The 26075-nt window shown below is 38.4% G+C and overlaps 1 protein-coding gene across 1 annotated transcript in view; it reads right to left on the bottom strand.

The window, feature by feature from the left end:
• Positions 1-26075, bottom strand: part of CACNA1I (calcium voltage-gated channel subunit alpha1 I) — a 191161-nt gene that overhangs the window by 161741 nt on the left and 3345 nt on the right. Inside the window, exons 3-5 of the mRNA XM_018567416.1 lie at positions 25013-25198; positions 13584-13701; positions 708-863 (exon numbers count right to left, since the gene is read on the bottom strand). Of these exons, the coding sequence (XP_018422918.1) occupies positions 708-863; positions 13584-13701; positions 25013-25198 (460 nt within the window). The remainder of the gene's footprint in view (positions 1-707; positions 864-13583; positions 13702-25012; positions 25199-26075) is intronic.

The raw sequence follows: 26075 nt of genomic DNA, 5'->3' as shown, positions 1-26075 counted from the left end.
GGCAGAGAGGAGGATATAATTCAAGCAGCAAAGCAATATGTAACTTAGAATATCTGCACTATTAAACTGTTTTTATTTTCTTCCATATAACATCTCCTGCATTTTAGATACCATAGTAGAGCAGTTTACTGGAATAACATTTGCTATCTACAAAAATGTTACAATATTAAGATAGCAACACTGTCCTGATTGCAACAACATAGGGGGCTTCTGCATGATGTCACAGTTATAATTTGAGAAGCATGACTTTGCAATCACTTTCAAAATCTCCAATCAGGGCATGGTCCTCTGGGATGGGCCTCAGAAAGACAGCACAAATGTTAGGATGACAAATTTGCTGTATAATGTGTGGGAATACAAGATATAACAAATACAATCTAATTAGTTCTGCTTTTGATTAGCATAATATACATAACTGACTTATTTTAGGAAACACAATAAATGACCATAAAACAAATTTACTTTGCAGGCCATCACTGAATATAGTCTGTTTTTATCATCATCTATTTAAAGCTTAGATTAATGAGGGCAGCAGGTTCTCAAATGCTGTCAGGTTACATTTCTAAAAAACACACTTCATGATTTTAAACATTGCCCAGTATGTTTATCTAGGCTTATGGCAGACATACTATATACTAGATTCACTATTCATTATGAGAGCTTTCATATTGACACAGTGGAAAAAATAATGCAGAATATAAAATTACCTCTGCTTGGAATCCTTCTACCAAAATGGCAACCAGAAGATTGAAGAGAACATAATTTCCAAATGTCATGAGAGCCACAAAGTAGAGAGCTGCCCATGGAGATGTACTGGCCATGCCATTATAAAGTACCACGTTCCAGTCTTCCTGGGTCAGGATCTAGATGTAAAACAAAGTATACATAATATTATGGGCACATAATTATTGTTACAATAGTTAGGGTTAAGCCTGAAAGAATTCAGCATGACCTCAAGCTAGTGTGCGTGTGTGTATATGTGTGTGTGTGTGTGTATGCATGTGTGTTCTAGACATAGTGTGGAATGGGGCCCAAATGCATCTTCTCGAAAGAAACACAACTCCATAAAAATGGCACTTGCATTTAACAAAGATATTCACTGTTTCTGTGAAGGAGTATTTCGATCTTATGACCAGCTTTGTAATATGCACATGTATTCAGGATTACCAGAAGCTGCTGAAAATATGGACATATGTTTTGATAAATTGAAATCTGAACTACTAAATAAATGGAGGCAAGTGGGTTGACTTTTCCCCTGCCTTTTCACAGGTTCCCAGTTACCAGCTAAAAAGGTTACCTGAGGCCCACCAGCAATACATTATTACAGCCTTATTCCAATAACAGACTCCCTCCATTCCAATCAAACAACTGTAGTTTGACTGCTTACTTAGAAGTATGACCAGGAAGAAACCTGAAGGCCCCTCCAAGAAAAAAAAAAGAATAGTAGAATAGTGAACACCCCACCTATTAAAAAGCATAGCTCTAGCTCTGACTCAGCAGGGTGTGAGTCAGATCTTTGATAAGAGGTCCTTGCTTCCACAATACAAGGAAGCATGCTGGTAGGGAAGAAGATTTTCTATTTAGGCAATGACTAAAAGGCTTTTCATACCTTTTGTTTTGATGCACCTGAAATGTATTTGCCTGATTTAAACTGAATGGGCTAAAACAATTCAGACCTTTACCCACCCTCACTAATGACACACAATGCACTGGTCATACAGCCAGGTAAAGATAATCTAGTTCTCGATATTTATAGAACTATAACCCTTCTTAATGTTCATAAACAATTATTGGCAGAAATATTGGCTAATAAAATAAACATAGTAATAAACCTAATCAATATTATGAATAAAAAGATAATTTCTGTCTTCATCCTATAATTGGATCTATAGAGAGCCTTTGACCTTATCTCTTGGGACTTAAGATTTGCCTTTATTAAATGTGGATTTATAGGCAAATCCCTCTCTTGGCTTATGGACCTGCACATGAATCCAGTGACGCAAGCAAATTATTTAGCACCACTTCAGTTGACTTCTCTATAGAAAGCAGTACATGCCAAAGCTGCCCCTTTTCTCTAATATTATACACATTGGCTGCAGAGTAGTATACATCAACCTGCATGTCACAAAAGTCTGTACTGCAACTGGCTGCAAGCTAGAAACAGAATTTGGTACATAGCAAAGGGAGGCACAGTAGGTGCAATCGTAGATAGATGCTAGCACACCAATAAATGCATTGCAAATAACCAAGCTTTTTTAGCATAACACCAAGGTTTTGGAGGCGCATTCGGACACTTTTTTTAAAATTAAGATGCCAATAGTAGTGACTTAGTTTAAATAGTAGAATACACCCTCCTCATTGAATGCTCCCAATGTGTGCAAATAACCTATTTACATTTACAACCCAGAACTAGAAGGGGACCTGCTACAATGCCAAAGATATACGTGGAGAGTAAAGAAGAAAGAAGTGAGTAATGTAAAAGAAGATCAGTGTGTGTAATGTATAAGAAATGCTTACCCTAATCCTGCCTCCCCTGCAACCAGGATCACAGTCTGCAGCCACAATGCCAATGAGCTGTGTGCTGTCTGTTGATAAGCGAGGTTGTGTGTGTGTTTTTAGTAAAAAAAATATGGCTATGAGGAGGAACAAAAGGAAATAGTGAATGAGTATGATGAGGACTGTCACCACAACCAGGGCAACTGGACACTGTGTGGCAAGTATGAAAAATCATAAATCTCAACCTAAGTTGAAGCAATTCTTCTCCACACAACCTACCTAAATATGAATCATTCTGCCCATGTTTAAACTCATGAGTGAGTTTATTCCTCCTGGCCACTATAGGGTAGTAGATGCTTATTTAAAGTCTCTAAGGTATGGCATCAACCAAGTGTCTAGGTCCAGATGATCTTCTTTCAATCTCAACAAGGATGAATATATATCTTCAATTCCTTCGGTTAAAATAAAAACTATTTTGGAAGAGCAGAGGTGGTGCAATTTTTATAATGCACTATTGCCTATATAAACGTGGTATGCTATGACTACTCAATAATGATAAAACTCATGCACATAGTGTGGCAGACCAAAGACATACAACATAAGATCCTTAATATTGTTGATTGTTATTGGGATTGGGATGCACAGTGGCTTTACATACTGCTGACTTCCTCAACCTACCATTTCTGGTGTTTCAAGTCATCTATGGTCTACATTGCTTTGTAGTAAGTTCCCTGCTGAGTTGTAAATGTGTATACGTTTTTTGCTTACATTGGGGGCATTCACTGAGCAGGGTTTTTTCTAATTGGTTTATTTAACTATTTAAACTAAAACAGTACTCTTGGCACATATTTGCCACCTTGATAATGGAGTGCTGCATGGTCCTGAAACATTGGTGTTATGTTGCACAAATAAACGTCTGTTACTGGAAACACATCTATTGGTGTGTCAGCACCCATCTGTTACTAGTCATTAATTTAACCTAACCATCACTGCTCCAATTTCAAATACATTTCTCATTCAAATGTGCAAAATCCCACATAGACTATGTAGAGGTCAGAATCACTCCTTCTATGAATGATTATGCAGTGCCACCTAGTAAATCCCCTTTTCTAAGCTCTGTGTTTTAAACCTGATCCCTTAATCCTCTTTTTAGGTTTGGAAAAGTAACCTCAATCAAAATGAGCCTCCTCCCTGAAATTTGGACTACTTTGTAGCCCTTCCAATAGTGATCTCCTTCTGCAGCCCTTACCGACATCTGGCAAACACAAAATCAAGAATACCTAAAGAGACATTATACTAATCAATTTAATAGTACTTGTTACTACTGCTTCCCCATCCCTTCTATACCCCAGGCTTAACCCAAGCATTCACCTAATGTTTAGACAATGACTACGATTTTCAACAAGCCACTACAATACATACTTGGGCATAGGTAAGCAAACAGAAACAAATGCTTCTACAGAGTTCTTAAAGTGTATTTTTCTTTCACGTGTCAAACAGATATAACAACACATTATTAGTGGTATAATAAGAAAATAACAGAAAAATCATTCTTAGGGTTTACATACAGTTTAATGTTTGAGCACACATGCATCTACACTTCCAGTGGACCCAAATGGATCACTGCATTGTACACACAAATCAACTGACCTTAAACACATATTAGACATGCATATGTCCTAAATGGCAGAATGATCTAAACACATGTTATACATGAATATGTCCTAAATGGCAGAATGATCTATAAAAAAAAAATATTGAAGACTGATTGAAGATTGGGAAGAACATTTGAGAATCATTGTCAAAGGCTTACTAAATGCTATAAACTCTGAGGCCATGGGGGTGATTTACTAACCTAAACACACACACGCACCAGGTGCGTGTGATTTTCACACAGCAAAACGTATTTATCAACCAAAAAGTCTCTAAAAGCATATTTCCACTAATGCCATATATGGAAAAATCATGCACATGATGCATATATAATGCTGCTTCACAGTTTAGACAAAAATGGTTAGCTCATGCATTTACATTCCTGCATTCATCAACGTAAGCAACACAACATAGAGCTAATTTACACAACATCACCTTGCAATTCATGCACAACACACCTGCTGGGTGTGTACACACTACAAAGGTGTCTAGATTCCACCAATAGATCATGCTGGGAGGGAACACACTACAGAGGTGTATACTTGTTCGTGGCATGTTTATAAGGTTAGTAAATCAACCCCCATGTAGGAGGTCATGATGTGGTGTTTTATGTTCTTTTCCTGGAGATCTAATGCAATCCACACAAATGCTTTTTGCGAATTTGCAGCCAGAGGTGACATGCTATACAGGTGGTGAAAATATCTCATGGTAGCAAATTTTGGGACAAAAATTTTCATATTGCTGAGATCATTCTACACAGAAATACAACAGTGCTGATTTTTTAACCAAAACCCAACAAAAATGTATGAATTAAGTGTTGATTGCAACTAAACTAGCTATAGCAAGGTTCTGAAAAACAAAAAACAAATACCATTTACAAAAGTGAAGCGCATGGGTAATATGACCAAACAAAAATTAAGCAAAAATCAACCAGCATTTTGAATGAGAAACCCAGTGAATTCCTATTCATCTGGTAATATTGGATACACTATTTTCATTCCTCCCTGGACTGTACTAGCTGAAAATGCTTATGAGGGCAGTGTAATAGATTGGGAATTTTGCCACCAGAGGTCATGGTGCAGCAATCAAGGGAGAGCAACAGCTGATTATAAAGGATCTCATGGGGTAATATGATCTTCTCCCTTTAAAAGAGAACTATGGCCAAACCTTTTTTTGGCTGTAGCTCTCTTTAGGGTCACAAGAGGATGTTTACTTAGGTCCTCCTGTGACTCAAAACTATAGCCCACAAATGTGCGGTCAGGGGAGGCAGGTGAGGCAAAACGCCATTGGTCCAAGCTGTCCAATCAAAAAGAGAAAAAAAAAACCCCAGAGGCCATCGATCTCGATGCCTCAGCAGTGATGAGCAAGTGAGGAACAGGGAGGCTCCTCCATGTCTCCTCCCTTCCTCCTTCACACTAGCTTGGGACTGGGGTGGGGCTTCAACTGGTGGGGGCGGGGCTGGACGTGCTGGGGGCGAGGCTGAGAAATGCCTCACTCGGAACCAGAGGTACCGTACGTCACTGGCCCACTATATGCTGATAGCACAGAGCTGCACTCCATTCGGGAAGGATCCCGACAATATTGTTGTGATCAACCCTGCTACCTGATTGACAGCTGGCTCTTCCTCTCTAGAGACAGAGCCAGCTGTGCTCGCCCCCTCCACTGTCTGTCCCTCCAGTAAGCACTGGATGAATGGAATCCCTGAGGAGGAGAAGATCATGAACTGAGCGTTTAGCAGTATGTAATCGCTCAGTTCTCGATCTATAGAGCCGACGTGCCGATTTCGGCTCTAACTATTGGCATGAGTGTATTTCACTCACCCCATATTTCTCCTTTAAACACATGTATTTTATTTCTTCTTCCTCCTTTTTTCCTTTTCCTCTGCCCCAGTATACATACTCACTATTGCTACCCACTGGATCCCCATATTAAATGTTATTTAAATGGGATCAGCGTGTGTTCTAGATAGAATTGTCTTTGAAGCATGTTTAAAAGAACACACCTTCCCAAGGATCTCCTTTAATTAGCCAGCGTGTAACAATATTTCTCCCTTTCTTTTTAAACATATGTAACAGTCTATTTATTTCAACACAATTTCTTAGGAAGGACCAGTAGATTATGCTGCTACATATTTATTTAAAAATATTATATTTATGTGAGGAGACAGCTGTACACATTTACTAACTGGGTGTTAATGAATTTAAAATGTGCTTTAATGTAGATTTAAATAATTTAAACTATAGCTGTGTAGATGATCAAACTGGACAATACTAATGAAGCTTTTGTATCAAAGTAAATTTTTCCTTCAACCGTGAACTCTGCATGTGAGGGCTCAGCAGTCTTACATTTGACATATTTACTTTTTAGTACAGTGATGTGCACATTTTGGACAACGAGAACAACTTTTTAATGAACAACGTTTATTTACTTTTATTTAAATGTTAAGTGACTGAGTAGGGGTAAAACCATTTTTTTTCTTTTCTCTAATGTCACTTTGCTGCAACAAAAATTAATACGTCAAATAATCCCCCGGCTAATTGTATATTGCTGTCTTATGCATCCATACCAACAGGATGAATATTAGCAGTGGAGCTGAATATTATTAGAAGTGAAGGCATTCAATGAAATAATTTAAAAGGGGTCCAAGATATGGTGTTGTCCCTATGTGTGTCTTTTTTATAGAGTGATATGTTTGACAATGTTGCCAATTTTAATTAATGAGTTGCTGTCACAATGGTACTGTGTTTGTACTCTTTTATACTAAATAATATTTTTCTATATACTAATAAAGTAAGCCAATAGGCTTATTATTGAGACTGGTTGAAGTATAACCTTTTTTTTTCCGCCTCACTATCCTTCAGAGGTGGTATCTATTCTTTTTGTATGCAAATAGGTTATCAATCATACCTATTGTTGTGTATCTTTATACACCATAGTGGTAGCGTTTTTTATATTTAACGTAAATACTACCGCATCTGAAATTAGCAAAAATTCCAAATCGCCCGAATACAAATCCCGAAATGAATTGACTTTTGGACCCGAATCCCGAAAAACTAAATAACGAAAAATCTGAAACGGACCGAGCAAGCTGAATATTTTGCCAGCTTACATCTTTACCCCATGCATTTGTTTTTGACATGGGGTCCCCCATAACATTTTTTTACCACACCTGAAGGGTCTGTTGTGAATTTCAGGGTCCCCATACTGTTTTTTAAATTTAATTTTGATGTTTAATATCAGTTCATTCTGAATGACATTCGGACAAAACTCGAATGCATCTGAATTTTTGTTGTCAAATATTTGCATATGTTGGAATTCCTTTTTCTTTCATTCATGTCCAAAATTGTAGATTTGTGTTCGAATGTTAGCTCCCCCCGAAAATCCCTTACCAGACCCTTGATCTGAGCAGCAGCCTGGCAGAGCAGGAAAGGGGGGATGATCGTGTGGCGCCTCCCTCCTGCACCATACTAGGCCACATGCCCTCAACATGGGAAGGGTGATTCGCCAGGTTATTAAGGTCTGTAATGAATTTGGTGGGGGACCCCTTGCTGTTTTTTTTTTTTTTCACGTTTAACAACATCAGTTCATTCTGAATGACATTCCGACAAGACTCGGATGCATCCGAATATGTTTGAATTAGTTATTTATTTTATGCAAGTCCGTAATTGTAGATTTTCATCCTAATGTTAGTTTGTACGAGAATGAATGCACATGTCTATCAATCACACTGCAATTCATGTTTTTGTCTAGGAGAACATAAAAAGTAAAGAGTCTCACAAGGGGAGAGAGGAATAAAATAAGTATAGTTGCTCTTTCTCTTCCCCTCTAGATTAAATTAGCATTTAACCCTTGCAGTGTTGGGGGGACCCCACGGCAAGGGTTATTAATTAATCATTCTATTATAATTTACTTTTTTGCTTAATGGAGAACTTTGAGATGAGTGATTTCCACTCATCTCATAGTTCTAGCTGACCTGTGACAATGAGACTGTCACAGGTCGGCTCAGTAGATCGGAAGGTGAGCGAACACATACCAGGTTCGCTCACCTCTCGATCCTGTCACGGCTCTCTGCCGTGACAGGGGGAGGGGCTGGATTCCCCTCTCCCCGCTCTGATCTGCCAGCGCTGACTGGCAGAACGGACAGGGGAGGAGGTGGGCAGAGCCAGCTGTCACTCACGCAGCTGGGCGGATCCCGACGTCCAGGTCGGGATCCGCTCTGGCTGAGGCGTCTCAGTATACCGCGAGCTGTAGCTCGCGGTATACTGAGCTTAGGGTAACGGGAGGACACTAGTTTGGGAAAAACACTGACCCCATAGTTCTCCTTTCATTTGTTTTCCTCTGTTTACTACTATCACAAGAGGGATGAAAAGCCACCTGCGTGATGGTTGTGGCAGGTACTTTTTATAGAGACATCGGGGGTCTATTAAACCCCTGATTCCTCCCATCCCTAAGCTGCTTCTTGTGCTAGGAGTCTGATAGCTCTACACCCACAAGTGCACAGTTCTGAACAAAGAAATTGGGAAGTGAATGTTCTCCATCTCCTCCACTAACTTGGAATCCTGAATCACTCAGCATTCAGAATCCCTCCATGATGATTCTGGGCAAACAGAAGAGCCAGGTGAGCTTAGGAATCTGCAGAGGGAAGGAGCAAGAGGGGCAGCATAGTAGTGGCAATGGCATATCATTTGTTATCAGGTGACTGTACAGTCACCTACTTCTGCAGCAATGTCTTATTAACAGAACACAAACCCACAGCCACTTTTGTGGCCGCAGGCTTGTTTTCATCCCTCCACTGCCTCACCGTAACAGAGCTACAGAGGTGGCAGTGAAAGGGTTAAAGATGCAGATCCCAGTGCTAACCAATCAAATGTTGGGGTCCCTCTGCAGCACTGTGCAGTCCACCTCTGGAGATCAGTGACCTCCAGAGGGAGCTCCAGCTGCAAAAAAAAGAACTAAAATGAATGTCCTCCCTGCAGTTGTCTACAGGTTGTTAATTTACCAGAGGTGTAAATGTTATGATATGCATTTGGCAGTGAAAAATAGAGGTGCATGTTATTTTTTTTTTTATTCAACCGTCTTTATTGAAACAAACACAACATACAAAATCAGTACAAATACAAAATGTATTAGAGCAATAGCCAAAAGTGTAACAAATACATTGCAAACAGAAATGTAACTACTAGTAGACATGTGTCCATGACCAGATGCCAAAACCGTGAATAACTTCATCACAGTATCACAGATTGAATCTGCAAGGTGTATGCTATTAATAATAAGGCCTCCGTTCATATTTTGTATTCAGGGCCCATAGGGATTTAGTAAGGCTCCTGATAGAGGGATTTGTGATAGCCAAATGTTTTTCTTATTCGCAGTGACTTACAATGCTGGAACCGAAGGTAAAGGCAGATTGCTTGCCGTAGGTGTGTGTTACTTTCCATTACTTAGTAAAGTGCACTGCAAGAGGAGCCAAAAATAAGAGCCATATCTCTGGGGTTTTCAAACGTCTCCTCTGGGAACTCTGCCCACACAATGATTTTCGTATGTATGCAAATATATACTGGAGAATTATGCATATTTATATGCATTACAAATCTTGGCTGCCGTATGAATGTGTTGTCTAGCAGAATAAAAAAGTATACAAATGTCTTCTAATAGACTGCAGGCAAACAATGTCAAAGGGATTTTAAAAAAATCAAAGCTTTTTTTAAGCAGAACTCATAATTAAAGGAGTTTAAACTAGATCATCATTTTTTATTAGGAATAATCTGTCTTCAATATGGTTTTTGAGTCTTTGCAATGGCATGTTCATACATTCTGTGATTGCATAGAACCATCTTTTTGCTGGTTGACCTCTTTCTTGATCTATTCCCTCTATGTTTCAAAGCATTTTTAGCAAGTTAGCTTTGGTCTAGTTAATTGGACTTTTAGTAACAGGTTAAGCTTGATTAGTTGAAGGTTCCATTTGTTTGTTTTCCTTGCTGTACACAATAATCTTAGAAATCTTACAGAACAGTTCAATTACATCAGTACTTTTCCTTTCTTGCCTCTTCACTGTCCATCTTTCACATCTATAGCAAGTGACAGAAAATACCATAACCTAAACAATTCTAAACTTTTTTTTCTTATAGACCCATCAGTACATTTGAAGATCTTTTTTAGGTCTTTTATCCTCTCTCTTCCAAGTGCCAGTCTGCATCACGTTTCTTGATTGCTAGAACCTTTGTTAATAATTGATCCAAAGAGGCAGAAGCTGTCTACTACTTCTGACTATTCACCATCACAGATAACTGTATTATGTGTTGTCATAACATTGGTTTTCTTGATGTTTAACTGAAGTCCCATATTTTTGCTCTGTTCTTTAAAGTTAATGCCTGGGCAAAATAAAAAATATACAATACATTTGTGCAAGATATGCACATTCCCCCACATTTTAACCTTTTTAAAATATAAATTATAAAAAAATCAAAGATATATGCAAATATCCAATGAGCTCTTACTTTATGTAGTAAATTGAAAGCACTGCCTTTAGTGCACTGAAATCGCAAACACTGCTATCAGCCCTGGCCAGTTTTCCCTTGCTGTAGTACAGACCACCATCCCGTACTCCTCACCGCCATGAAACAGAGTCCAGCAGGGCATAACAGGACTGAAAGCACTGGCAGAGGCTTTGTTGTCAGCTCAGACAGAAAGTTCTTATCAACAATATTTTCTGCACTTGCAGTGTTTTTAAAGGGAAAAAACATGGGAAAGTGTTCATGTATTAGAGAGATGAACTGAGTGTGTTTTTTATTTTTATTTTGCACAGACATACGCTTTAACTTTCTTTATGAGGCCATGTTTCAGCTGTCAGCATAGTCATTGGCATACCAAGGATTATTTACATTTCTTCAAGTAGTCTTCAAATCTCTATTATCTTCCACCAGTGTTGCTTCTTTCATTATATGTTCAGCTTACAGGATAATTAAGTATGGTAAGAGTATGCCCCTTTGCCCATCTGGAACTGTCTGTGTTTTAATTTCCTGTCATGTCTATGGCTTCTTGATCAGTGTAGTGGCTTTTCATAAGAATACAGATGTACGCTCACTTTTCTGAGGACTTCCATAATGTCATATGGTTAACTCAATAGAAGGCTTTACTGTAATCAATAAAAAACATGTTGAGTTCTTTCTTGTAGTCCATGGCTTTATTAATTAATCAATGTGCATCTGCAATAATGTCTCTAGTTCTTCTGTTTTTCCTGAATCTAGATTGTATGCCTGGTACTTCTCTTTCAATGTTATGCTCTAGTCGATGTTGAATAATCTTCCCTATAATTTTGTCAATGTGTGATATCAAGGAAATTGTCTGATAGCTTGTGGAGTTTTTCAGATCCCCTTACTTGAGTGCATTTCCAACGCTATTGGCAAAAGTTGTTTAGCACTTTGTTTGAGTTTCTTATGGGTGCTTGCTCTAATTCTGAGGCTAGATTATCAATTTCTGTGGCATTTTGACAGTGACCATAAAGAAACATAGAAGAGTGATAGCAGAAAAAGAACGTGGTAGTGGTGGTCTACTACCACGTTCCACTGATGTGGTCCACTGACTATCCTTTTTTTTACCTGTTTGTCTAAGTATAGATGTGTATTTGTCTCAAGCATGTTTAAATTCACTTTTCCTCTGTAGTGAGTCAGTCAATCACATTTCCTTCCCTCTCTTTTCCTACCTTGTGTGCATTTATTTTTTAATTTTTTCTAAAAGGTGGACTAAGCCTTTAAATTTTAACCTGAGTGTGATCATAAAACAATCAGACTATTTCTTCATGTGCATCAGTTGTAGGGGAATAAACTTGTTTACCTGTGATGTTGAATGATGTTAATTGACATCTGCTTATTATTCATGGTATTATTTCCGATGAAAGTTGTTTTATATAAGTAGAAGAGTAAATTGTATGGTCTTCTGTTTGAAAGTGTCCTAAGTTGGTTCATTTGAGTTTCTATCATCTTCACTATGTCCAATAGTCCTTGTGTCTATGCACTGCTCATTCCAGGCTGCTATGGTGAGTCTGTTTTTACAGCTTTGAATTTTCTTTTTTCCTATGGCAACATCAGTCAAAGGGTTTTAGTGATGTTGTGACAGCAACACCAGCTGTTCTTTCAGAAGCTCTTAGCTCTTCCTCAGCAGCATGTTAAATGCATTCTGACTCAAGGGGCCCATTTTCTGGCAGTATATCAACATTCATTCTATTGTGTCTATTCAGATTTTTTTTTTTATGAAGCACAAAAGTGGTATTATTGCCTTTTCCCATGCTTCTTAAGTCTTAGTTATGTGATCATCCCCACCAATACTGTCCTGTATTGCTCCTCCCCAATGTAGGTGGTAGGTTTTAGGCATTTCTGCTAAGCCCAGGCTGACATGGATGACTTTAAGGATCCATTCACACCAGCAGGCATGCGTTAAGATACGCATAACATGGACCTATTGCTTGTGCACTGCAATTAATTGTTCAATGGATTGCATTGCTTTTTTTTTTTACTTTTTGAAACTCGAAAGTACATTTTCTGCTATGTGTGGCATGAGCTGTGATGCCTTATATCATATTGCACAAAAATTCAACATGTCCTACACTTTTTTAGTGCTCACCAACAAAGCACATTGGTGTGAACTTCTGTAAAAGGAAATAGGACCTGCATTGGGACTGCATTGGGAAATGGTGCCCAATGTATCCCAACCTGGCTGTTGTAAATGAGCCCTATCATGAATGCAATCTCCAGGCAGCAAAGCATTTATCTTTCCTGATATGGGCAATCCCTCTAACCTCAACAAGGCAGCTTACCATAAGTTGACCATCTATGAGAAAGAAAGGCAGAGTATTCCAACATAAAAGACCTACAGATTTCAAATATCTTCATTGAGTTCAGCAGAAAAAAAAAGCAATAGCCCTCCTCCTTAAATTCCTAACCCTGCAGCTGATCCAGAAGGAGAAAAAAATCATACAAAGCACCAACAGAATAAAAAAAATCATCAAAGTCCATGGTATTTTACAAATAAATATTAGTAGCCATTGATGTGCGATGCCCATTAGAACCACTTCTGGGGAAAACTATTTTCCTCTAATCAAGAATATGCAACTTGTTGCCAACCTCTCCTTCTGAAAATGCTAGTCTACTGGCTGTCACGCTAATGTACCTTTTAAGTCACTAACCTGCAACAAGCATGCATATGAATAATTCTGACTCCACTTGATGAATATTTTTATTTCCACTTCAAGGAAGTCAAAGTACTGACTGCTTTAGAATGTTTCATGTGATCGTTTATCTACTGTCATTCCCATAATTCCAACCAGTATTATGTTGATAATACTAAAAGTATTTAAGAGTGTAGGAATAATGATAAAACAGGCAAAGGTACACTTAAATTTGATTCTAGAACAGAATACAAAGAAATAGAGAACAAACCTGGAAGACTGTTACAATAGCCCACAGTAGAGAGTCAAAGTTTTTCCGATCAGGTACAGTGTCTCCGGAATCTGTCCTTAGGCTGAATTTACATCCAAAAATATGCATTCCAAGAATACTGCAATGAAATGATGAATAATAGAACCAGGTTAATTTTCTAGGGTGTAGTCTATGGCAGTGATAATCGCTAACAAGGAAAAAAGTTGCACAGGCATTTATTCTTGATGTAATACTTGATGCTAGTCGCAAATGTTACATTTGTTTCATTTAATTTCTCTTGACAAATTGGTATTTCATGCTGTGGCACTGCACGCTGCATATATTTTGTTTAATTAATGATACATAAAGTTATAATACACGGTAATATAACTTCTCATCATACAATTCTGCTCATTATTATAGTGAATGTCATTCAAAGTCATAAAAATATTACACACAGGTTGCAATTAAGTCATATCAAACACGATTTTCAGACCACTGAATTTTTATTTCTTTGCTCTCAAGGTGATTGTAGTTTTCAGTCATACTTTATATGCACCTATTTTTTTCATATTTTGTACATTTTCAATTGGATTTTACAATCAGAATTTGTCAAGCATTGGTACTTTACCTTAAGATGGACACAAATTAATGTAAACCTATACCTAAATAATAAACGGTGTTAGTGACTTGAGTCACAAGTGCCAATTTATAATGTTTAATTGCACTAGGACACAGCGGCTCCTGCAGATCCCAATAGTGAATCTCTGCAGAGTCTGCACTGTCCATCAAACATTGGCTGGCAGAGTCTAAACTAATTGTTCCTTTAAGGAGCATATCGTCCAGGTAATCACAATGGGGGTGCCCTGGGAGAAAAGCTAGGATGGGCACTAACATCATGGTGAAGACCTGTGTTACCTTATGACTTTATGTTAAATCGTCATAAGACATATGTATATAGTTTTATTTTTGTTTTTAAATATTCCACATGAGGTGATGGGAACTTGTAATTAAGTTTGTTCTTTGTTGTGGGTTATCACTGTCCAGGGGAGTTGCATATCAATGAACTGTAAATATAATTATGAATCTGTCCAGGTGTAGCCTGTTGATGGTAAATGGTCAAGACAAGAGACAATGAGATCCATGAACACTTTGGAGCCGAGACCCTTGATTCTCACAATAGGTGCATACATTCTTTTGTCTCTGACTAAGACCATCAAAAGATTCTTCTATGTAGTAAACAACTAGATTGTCCCCCTGGTATAGATAAAATCATGACCTGGGATTAGACTCGGGACACCTGCCCATCTGGAATTTCCCGCTCATCTTAAAATATTTGCATAGAAAGGGGTTAGAAGTTCTAACAAAGGGTATTTGGAAACATCCAATCCCCAATGAAGAATTCTAATCTGATGAAATTAGGCATTGGGAGGCCACCAATCAATGGCTCTCAATGCATCCTTATGAGCACCAAAGGTATATCAATCAAGGGGCAGGAAGAGAAAAGCTAGTCTTTTAGACCACCATAATGGGCCCCTCATGTGATGATTAATGGGTAAATATGCCTGTACTCTTTCCCCACTTAAATGTATGTCTATCGCTTGTCTCTTATATATCAATATCTGTGTATTTTGCATGCATAAATCTTTTCTTTGTATTTTGTAGTTAAATATATTGTTGGTTTGCTGTATTTAAGTCTTGATACTATATACCAATGCATTTCTGTTATTGTGTTGAGCTCAAAAATCACATGATTGAATCCTCAGAACCATATACTTGTAATTTTGAAAACTTATATAGCGGTTCATAACTTAAACTAGTAATTTGGGTAACACCTGAGATGCCCTGGAAAGGCTAAAGGAAAGAGCAACAAATTGGTAATTTTGTGCACCCACAGTGCAAAGGAACCTGTTAAAAGTTTTCAAATTGTGAATGGGGCGAATGCCTCCATTTGCTTTGGGGACGGTGAAAAGATTTGAGTAGAAACCTGAAGGGATACTTTTCCCCCAGGGACTTCCTTGATGTAAGTGTCCAAGGAGTCACCAATGAGGCATTGCCCAACATAGGGCATTCTCATCAGGCTCTTCTTGCATAGTCTTCAGAGAGAGGGTCACACCAGCAGGCCTTAGAGCTGTATAGTATAACTCAACACATTAGACTATGTTTCTAGGTAAGTGAACAATGCAGAATCCAGTGCCCTAAGCAACATTACAGGCTGGCCCTGCATCTTCTGTCCAGTGATGTACACCTACAGCAGCCCAAGGCTCTCCTGATCAGTCAACTGATTGGTTTGTTTCTTTGCAGAAAGAGAAACATCCATTACTCAAAAAAACAGAGCAGTGCTGGGAATAGGAAGAGTAATATGGCTTACAGCTTTGTTTGCCAGTGTCCAATCACCTGATGGTACCTGAATATAACCCCACAGTCTAGGTCTGGCCCTGTGTTCTTTGATGTGCTATTTAAAAAAAAAATATTCTGCCGGTCACAGCAGGCTTAGAAAATGTAAAATTGAACAGTATTGCTAAGCAATAGTGTAAAATGTAAAATTGAATTTGTGCTGACACTGTCCTTCCTTCTGGCTCATTTTGCTCCCCATGGTCCTTTTGTGTGTTGCAAAGTATTCACCGCTCCAAGCTTGCTCCTGTGATGGACTGCACTCTCAATACAAATTAGTAAACTAAACGTGAGATTGTAGTCCACACAGAGACCATTGGGAAGAAAGTAGCCCTTCAGAAGGAAGGACAGTATCAGCACCAATTCAGAGATGATTTGGGGATCTACAGCTGAGTGATACACAAATAAGGTACCTTTTTGTTAATAGTTAGGGTACTTGAATGCATTTTTAAGATTTAACTCCGGAGTTTAGTGTCACTTTAATAGTGTCACTTTAAAATCATAGATCATTTTCTGGCCCTACGTAATGTGTTGATAACAGAATCTGAGATATTTAGGACTTTAAATCTCTCCTTTGAATTTCCATGCCATCAAACTGAGACACCGCTTGTCTGGATGTTGACGCTTGACCTGCAGTAGTAGATCTGGGATGATTGGTAACATAATTGGTGACTCGACCTTTATTTTCTATTACAATGAAAACCACAGCATTTTGGGCCAAAAAGGCAGAATTGCAATGGCTGACACATACTCCCTATGAAGTCTGAGAAACACTTAAATAATTTGGGCAACCAGATGGAATATGTAGGCCGAGTGATTGTTTTTTTCTTTTCTTTTTAAATTAAATTTTTTTTTTAATTTAATTTTTGCTGCAGACTGTCCCCCAGGGCAGTACCCGAATCCCCATACCCTTTTTTATGGCCATTAACTTGCAAATAAGCCTTTAAAATTGGGTCAAGGATTTTCAAAGTTCTACCCCCATGGACTTGCTTTGAGTTCGAGTTTGAATTCAAACTTTTTCCATGTTCGAATGTTCAAATTCGAACCAAACTGGGGGGTGTTCACTATCACTATCCATCATATGCTTGAAGGACACCAAATCATATAGAAATAATACAGTACAACTTGTATGCCAGGAGGAATTCATGCATCTTTTGTGGCAATTGGGTATCGCTTTATTTAACATAACCTTATTATGCAAGTTGCTTTTTGTCCACCCATATTGTTTTCCACATCTCAAGCATGAAGGAAAAGTTTGGGGGTTCCTTCTTCAAACCAGGATAATATCTTCTTAGCACTTTCAGGGGAGGAGCTACTCCTCCCATCCAATTTCTTCCTTAATAGATTTAACCAAAAAAGGCACCATTGATAAATCAAAGGATTTGAAATGTGGTAGAATTTCTTCATCAGAATGTGAGCCCTGCTCGGAGTCATTTCTTCTTGTCGTAAGTCTAGGTGATGGACTAAGTTCTACATGTGAGAAACAAGGCCATTTTTTGTGGTTGAGGGTATAGTAGCTGCAAGTTCTTTGTTAATGTAAGAGCGAATGTCACAAGCCTCTGCTTCTTTGTCACAAGCTAACTCTCTAAAGCATGTGTGGTGAACCATCTTCTCAGGAAGGGCGTCAGCTCCACACACACTTCAGAAGGAGAGATGATGTCACATCCCTGCCCCCTCCTTCAATCACCAAATGTCTTGTAAGAAAATACAAGGCATTTTGTGAATGGGAAAGTAGTGAGGAGGGGCGGGGATGTGACTGCAGAACGGCCTGCAAATGCAGCAAACCCTCTTCAAGTGGGCAAAAAGGAATGTGATGCAACAGTTGAGGCTAGCTATGTGGTGAGTGAGCAGATTGCAAAAGCAGGAAACCCATTTACTGACAATCAGTTTCTTAAAGATTGTATGGTAAAAGTGGCTGATATCCTTTGCTCTGAGAAGGCATATCTATTCAGAAACATCAGCATATCAGCAAATGCAGTGGCAGAGAGGATTGGTGATTTGTCAAATAGTATTTATGAGCAGTTGTGCAATAAGGCTACAAAGTCCTGTTTTTATTCATTGGCTCTTGATGAGAGCACTGACATAAATGACACTGCTCAGTTAGGTGTATTTGTCAGAGGAATTAATGACCATTTTGAAGTGACTGAAGAGTTGCTCAGGGACAGCCTGGTTGGAAAAACCACAGATGGTGCCCCATCAATGACTGAGAAAAAAATGGGCTAGTGGCACTAATACAAAGAAAACTAGAAGAAGAAAATGCAGATCCTGCTATTCCTTTGCTTTGCATTATTCATCAGCAGGCACTTTGCAGCAAATGCTTGAAATTTGACAATGGTATGCCAGTTGTGGTGAAGTGCATTCATTACATCAGATCAAGGGGCTTACAGCATCACCAGTTTCATGCTTTTTTAGCGCAAATAGGAGCAGTGTATGGTGATGTCCTGTACTTTACAGAGCTACATTGGCTGAGCAGGGGCAATGTCCTGAAGAGGTTCTATGAACAGAGGCAGGAAGTCAGGACATTTCTGATGGATGAAAGACTGGATGATCCCAAATGGGTTATGGACTTAGCATTTTTGGTTGATATGACACAGGAGCTGAACAAGCTCAATCTGAAACTGAAGGCATTCTCCATAAAGCTGCAGTTATGGAAAACACAGTTTACCAACAAAAACCTCTCTGTTTGCTGTTGATCAATATGTTACTACAATTGAAAATCTCCAACAGGAATTTGATCAGCGATTTGCTGAATTCACTAGTCACAATGGAACTTTTCAGATGTTTGCTGTGATCTTTTGACCTTTTCTTTTGATGTGAACAGTGCCTCTGATGTGCTGCAAATGGAACTTATAGATCTGCAATACAGCACTGACCTCAAAGCCAAGTTCAGAGATGCACAGGGAAATGCAGAAATGATTGGTCGGTTTTTGAGAGAATTACCAGCTACCAGAACTGTCCAAACTATTCAAATGGATTATGTGTATATTTGGAAGTGCATACCTGTGTGAAAAATGATTCTCAACTTTGAACTTTAACAAATCTAAAACCAGGTCTAGGTTAACAGATGCACATCTGCAGGCAGTTGTTAGGGTCTCAACTGCTAACACACTTAAGGTAGACTTGGCTCATCTAACTCAAACACTGCCAAGCATCTGTCAGTAAGCAGTGACTGGCAGCAAACACTATATGGTACTGTACATAGTTCAATGTTGTGTTTTCAATTTTTCAAAAGGCCCCCATGGCGGAAGTAAACGTGCCCAGTAGCCCCCCGGTCATTTGAGTTTGAGACCTCTGCCTTAGGATTTCCTATAATTTATTTATTTTAAATGGTAACAGTCAACCATTTGTTTGAACAGTTCAGTATGAAGATTAAATGGTAATTAAAAGGTTAAGTATTGATTCTGTTTCTGAGCCTACTGTGTAGATAATTATCCCACAGGGTTCACCTATGCTCTGGCAACGATGCATAATGATTTTTAATAATCAATTCTAATTGATAAAATCAATAATCTAATTATTCCACCATCTTCCATTATGCAACCCCTTTTTGTTTTGGGTAGGTCTCAACCCTTTATTTGGATTGGTCCTTTTATCATAACTTTTTTGTACCTTTCTCAGTGGAGGGGCAGAATATTTATTTAGGTTAGGTTCAACATCCTGACTGTGATTAAAATTTGAGATAATACTATGTTGCCTATCTCATTTTCTTTGGGTGACCCATAGCTGTGACTCTTTTGTTGGGGACACCTCTGATGTCGCGCACCAACCCCCATTTAAGCATCTGCCATTTATATACCTATTGATTTTTATAGTTATTGCAGTCCCTATTTTTCTTTTACCTTACATTCTCACAGGAATCTCTAAGAAAGTGCACAGAATGGAGTTTATGTTTTATTACAAACTGACACAGTTGGAACAGATCATTAAAAAACATTGGCCACCGCTGCTAAGAAGCAATATTACTCTATTAAAGGGGCCCCTATTTTGTAATAAACCCAGTTCATATATAGGAGGGAACAATTGCTCAGGACTACACTGGTTTATAATGTGCTTGAAACCCCTGGTAATAAGAAATTTACATTTACATGTAGAGGATGCCTAGCATGCAGAACAACTAAAAAAACAATAGAGCAAAAGAAAAATAAATGTAAATCAAAAGTAACAAGTAACAAAAACTGTGATGTCAAAAAGATTATGTACAACTCTACTATGTTAGCTATATACTGGAGTATATAGTTGGGAACATTTTAACAACATAAATAAAGGCTATAAATATATTTTAGGCAAGCCAACAGTAGAGACCCAGGCCAACTGACTAAATGAGGGAGCTAATAGATAATAGGAGTTAATAGATAACATCTGTATTTTAAGGATTTGTAAAGAATCTTAAGGTAGTAGTTCTAATTTGATAAAAGTCCCTTAATTTTATATTCATATTTATATAGTATTATTGTTATATTCTTTTGTTTTATAGAATTTTAATGTTTACAATTCGTTTAAAATGTGTGATATGGTATTAATGCATTTTATAGTTATGTATACATTTAGTATATAGTCTTGCTGCTTTGTCTTACAGTAGCAGATAAAAGCAGGAGATTAAGGAAAAAAGAACAGGACAGTTGATTAAATATCCACAAGAGGGAGTTGATGTATTGAGAATTTCCCTTGGTGTAATGACTGATGGCTCAGAGCTAGGAAACTGAACTAGTTAATACACAGTGAGAAGGATGGAGAACAGAGCAGGATGATTGTTTATAAGGGATGCTGTGACAACACTGCATATGCTGTTCCTGAGGAAGTCATCTGGGGGTGTAACGTGTTGAGAAGTAGAGTTTGTGACTTCATCACACCAGGCAGAGAACTCAGCAGCCACCTCTAGAGGTACCAAGGAGTGTGGTAGTTTTCCTATGTTGTGCTTGTCTAGCACCACCCTGTGTGGCTTGTACTGTTGTTTTTAACAATAAATGTAACCTGAGTATATTCTTCTATGTGGTTTTCTTCTCTACTTTCTTGTAAGACAGAGGATTGATAAGATAATTGTTTGTGGAGCATATTTCAAGAAAATACTACAACATTATTCATAAAGCAATTTATGATCTTTCTTAAGAGATCAGTAGTAGCTGGTGAGTATGACTACAAGTATGACTACAAGAGGGGCAGCAGTGAGGTGGATCACAAAGGTGGAATGCAAAATAGATTGGCACATATTGTACATCAAACATGACTCCAAATCAAAATTGATTCATAATTATATACAATAAATTATTCTTGATAATAATTGTACATATATATGAATCACATTTGATGTGGAGCACTGGGGATCTCTGAAAGTGAAGATACTACAAGTGAAATGTGTTACAAGAGATTGTTTGGACACTGATTGCACATGAGGGATTTGTATTCTTTTGTGGATTTTTATATCTCTGTTTGTATATTTGGCATTTTACTTGATGGTTTAGTTTATGTTTTAAATATATCATTGGCTAAGTGCTGGGCATGTAGTAACACACTGACTCCTGCATCTGGCTCCTGGCTGTGTCTGCATAGTTGGAGAAATAACAGGACAGCTAGAGAGAAGAATCGTGCACACAGAAAACAATATATCACTCTATACATGTTTATGGAAGTGTTCAAGGATGACTTGGTATATGCTAAATTTGACTCCTACTAAACTTGGTCTATGGCTATTATGTGTACCTGGCTTGAGTCCCCGGGTTTTATTTTTTTGTTCCTGATATCAACTTTTACTGAATAGGTCTCTTATTTTAAATATCAACTCATTCTTTTGCCATAAAATCTCTTTTTTATAGTACGGAAATATACTTTCTTTAGTGCATGCAAACACAATATGGTTTTTACTTTTTACATTTTCCATTAAATATAAAAAATGACACAGCGTTATTAATAAGGAACAAATACGCTATATTTCCAAAAGTATTGGGACGCCTACCTTTACACGCACATGAACTTTAATGGCATCCCAGTCTTAGTCCGTAGGGTTCAATATTGAGTTGGCCCACCCGTTGCAGCTATAACAGCTTCAACTCTTCTGAGAACGCTGTCCACAAGGTTTAGGAGTGTGTCTATGGGAATGTTTGACCATTCTTCCAGAAGTGCATTTGTGAGGTGTCAGCTACTGATGTTGGACGAGAAGGCCTGGCTCGCAGTCTCTGCTCTAATTTATCCCAAAGGAGTTCTATCGGGGTGAGGTCAGGACTCGGGTTTAGGTTAGGCCAGTCAAGTTCCTCCAACCCCAAATGTCACTCATCCATGTCTTTATGGACCTTGCTTTGTGCACACTGGTGCACTGTCATGTTGGAACAGGTAGGGGCCATCCCTAAACTGTTCCCACAAAGTTGGGAGCATGAAATTGTCCAAAATGTCTTGGTAAGCTGATGCCTTAAGAGTTCCCTTCACTGGAACTAAGGGGCCAAGCCCAACCCCTGAAAAACAAGACCACACCATAATCCCCCCTCCACCAAACATTACACTTGGCACAATGCAGTCAGGCAAGTACCGTTCTCCTGGAAACCATCAAACCCAGACATTTGACTCCTACTAAACTTGGTCTATGGCTATTATGTGTACCTGGCTTGAGTCCCCGGGTTTTATTTTTTTGTTCCTGATATCAACTTTTACTGAATAGGTCTCTTATTTTAAATATCAACTCATTCTTTTGCCATAAAATCTCTTTTTTATAGTACGGAAATATACTTTCTTTAGTGCATGCAAACACAATATGGTTTTTACTTTTTACATTTTCCATTAAATATAAAAAATGACACAGCGTTATTAATAAGGAACAAATACGCTATATTTCCAAAAGTATTGGGACGCCTACCTTTACACGCACATGAACTTTAATGGCATCCCAGTCTTAGTCCGTAGGGTTCAATATTGAGTTGGCCCACCCGTTGCAGCTATAACAGCTTCAACTCTTCTGAGAACGCTGTCCACAAGGTTTAGGAGTGTGTCTATGGGAATGTTTGACCATTCTTCCAGAAGTGCATTTGTGAGGTGTCAGCTACTGATGTTGGACGAGAAGGCCTGGCTCGCAGTCTCTGCTCTAATTTATCCCAAAGGAGTTCTATCGGGGTGAGGTCAGGACTCGGGTTTAGGTTAGGCCAGTCAAGTTCCTCCAACCCCAAATGTCACTCATCCATGTCTTTATGGACCTTGCTTTGTGCACACTGGTGCACTGTCATGTTGGAACAGGTAGGGGCCATCCCTAAACTGTTCCCACAAAGTTGGGAGCATGAAATTGTCCAAAATGTCTTGGTAAGCTGATGCCTTAAGAGTTCCCTTCACTGGAACTAAGGGGCCAAGCCCAACCCCTGAAAAACAAGACCACACCATAATCCCCCCTCCACCAAACATTACACTTGGCACAATGCAGTCAGGCAAGTACCGTTCTCCTGGAAACCATCAAACCCAGACACGTCCATCGGATTGCCAGACAGAGAAGCATGATTCATCACTCTAGAGAGCACATCTCCACTTCTCTAGAGTCCAGTGGGGGCCTGCTTCACACCACCACACCCAACACTTTTGCATTGCACTTGGTGATGTAAGGCTTGGATGCAGCTGCCCGGCCATGGAAACCCATTCCAGGAAGCTCTCTACGCACTGTTGTAGTGACAATCTGAAGGCCACAAGAAGTTTGGAGGTCTGTAGATATTGACTCTGCAGACAGTTGGTGACTTCTGTGCACTGTGCGCTTCAGCATGCACTGACCCCGCTCTGTCATTGTACCTGGCCTACCACTTTGTGGCTGAGTTACTGTTGTTCCCAGTTGCTTACACTTTGTTATAATACCACTAACAGTTGACCGTGGAATATTTAGTAGCAAGGAAATGTCACGGATGGACTTATTGCACAGATGGCAACCTATCACGGTAATACGCTTCAATTCACTGAGCTACTGAGAGTGACCCATTGTTTCACAAATGTTTGTAGAAGCAGTCTGCATGCCTAGGTGCTTGATTTTATACACCTGTGGCCATGGAGGTGATTGGAACACCTGAATCCAATGATTTGTAGGGGTGCCCCAATACGTTTGGCAATATAGTGTATATCTAAGCTCAGAAATGTGTGCTTATAACAGAAAAACTACACCCAAATTTGTAAGTAGGCATTGTATAAAAAACAACAACTGTACAGCTCATCAGTTAAACCTAAATGACAGCCCTTAAATGATTTTACTGCCTCTGGTGTGCCTGGAATTATTTAATATGAGTAACACAATAGACATTTAGATATCTATGTGTTACCCAAATGTCTGTAGGTGAGGGAGCCATATGCATTTTCTTTTATCTTTCATTATTATCAAAATGGTGCTTGTAAGTCCTCTATGTGGTAGTACATAGAAAGTGGCAGGTAATTTTTATGGAGGCATTGGGATTCTATTAGAATGCACACGTTGAAAACACATCTTGAAGCTGTGTTTTCTTCATCAACCAACTAGCAAAAATCATGTTTTCCCTTGGGTATTTACTATCATTCACTTTGCAAAAGTGATAATACACTCTATACTTAAAGCCAAAGTGTATCCTTTTTTGGGGGGGCGGTTACATCACCTCACACATTATATATGTGTAATGTGAACAGCTAGCCTGCAAAGTTGGATGCTGGCCTGCCCCCCTCACAGTGCATAGACTGAAAAAAAGCTTGAGAGTTTATAGTACTTTAAGAACTCTTTATTTAATAAACAAAATAATACTTTGCTCTGCCCTTAATCATATTGTGCATCAGTTTTTGTTCTTTAAAGTGAACCTCAAAGCTTTTTTAAAATCAGTTATGGACAAAATGAAAGGGTTAGAAACTCTGTTATTACTGTCTGGGGATTCACTCAAGATATTTACCCTCAGTTCCCGTTCTAATGACCACTGCCTCTGTGACAGGACCTAACCATTATACTGTCCTACCTTACAATACCTTATTTGCTAGGATTTTGTAGCTTTTTCTCAGGCAAATAAATTAGTTTAGTATTGATATTCAGTAAAGGACATACAATAATTTTTCCGATTTTAACTCAAATCACTCAACAGGTTTCTTACCTAAAGATGAAGATAAAGAGCATGAGGAGCATGCAAAATGTAGCCACATTGTCCATCGTCTTCATTAATACTACCAGCTGCCGTCTCAGTGCAGGCATAAACCGTACGAGTTTCAACACTCGCAGAAGGCGAAAAGTTCTTAAAACTGAAAGCCCACCATCGTTCTGTCCGATAATCTCCCAGACACTGAGAAACAGATATCAAAATACAGGAGCAATTATCAAAAAAATAACATAGGTCGTTTAAGTCTACTATACATTCTGATTGGATAATATACTAACTTGATAATTGCTGTTATTTCAAATTCAGTGAGTGAAAGAAAGCAAATTTAGCAATGACCTCTTAAGCATGCAGTATATATTAATAATGTTGGGATTATAAATTGTAAATGATTTTTATGGAGGAAAAGGCCTTAATGGTTCCTGCTTATATATATTTTATAATGCCAAACTCTGTTGTTAGGCATATGGACTTCAACTGTCTTGTTTCCTGTGTAAAAACAAAAGATTAAGTGATAGCAAATGCATAAAATATAAATGATAGAAAAGTTCTAGTAAGCTAGAAAACAAGATAAAGCATAATAGATGCAGAAGGGTGATATGATCACAAAGAGCCAAGTAAATGCATGTCAAATTGCCATAAAGTGGATATTACTTGCAGAAGTAAACATATACATTAGTTATTTTATTGGTTTTATAAGTACTGAACACATTTGGATGATTTAGGGGAGGATAATGCAGTGCAAAAGAATAATGTCACTATAAATTTTACTGCTGAAGATTTTGTGGACAGTATAGTTCCCTGAGCTGGCACTTGGACATATGATGTGGATCGCTTGTGGTCTGAACAATCATATAATAAGAATAACAATTAAAAACACTTATTTGGTAACACGCTTTGATTGTGCTTTTGCATAATACACAGGAGGTGAATACAAAATAATATTATTTTTATGATCACTGTTTTTCTTTAGTTTAAACAATTTCACAGGGGTTTTGCTTTGCATATACACTATATATATAACCCATATGTACCAGTCTGTGCATATATATATATATATATA

This window comes from Nanorana parkeri, unplaced genomic scaffold, assembly GCF_000935625.1.
Source record: "Nanorana parkeri isolate BGI_ZX_2015 unplaced genomic scaffold, ASM93562v1 scaffold1045, whole genome shotgun sequence".
In the NCBI taxonomy this organism is placed as follows: Eukaryota; Metazoa; Chordata; class Amphibia; order Anura; family Dicroglossidae; genus Nanorana; species Nanorana parkeri.
This window is presented reverse-complemented; position numbering and strand designations above follow the sequence as displayed.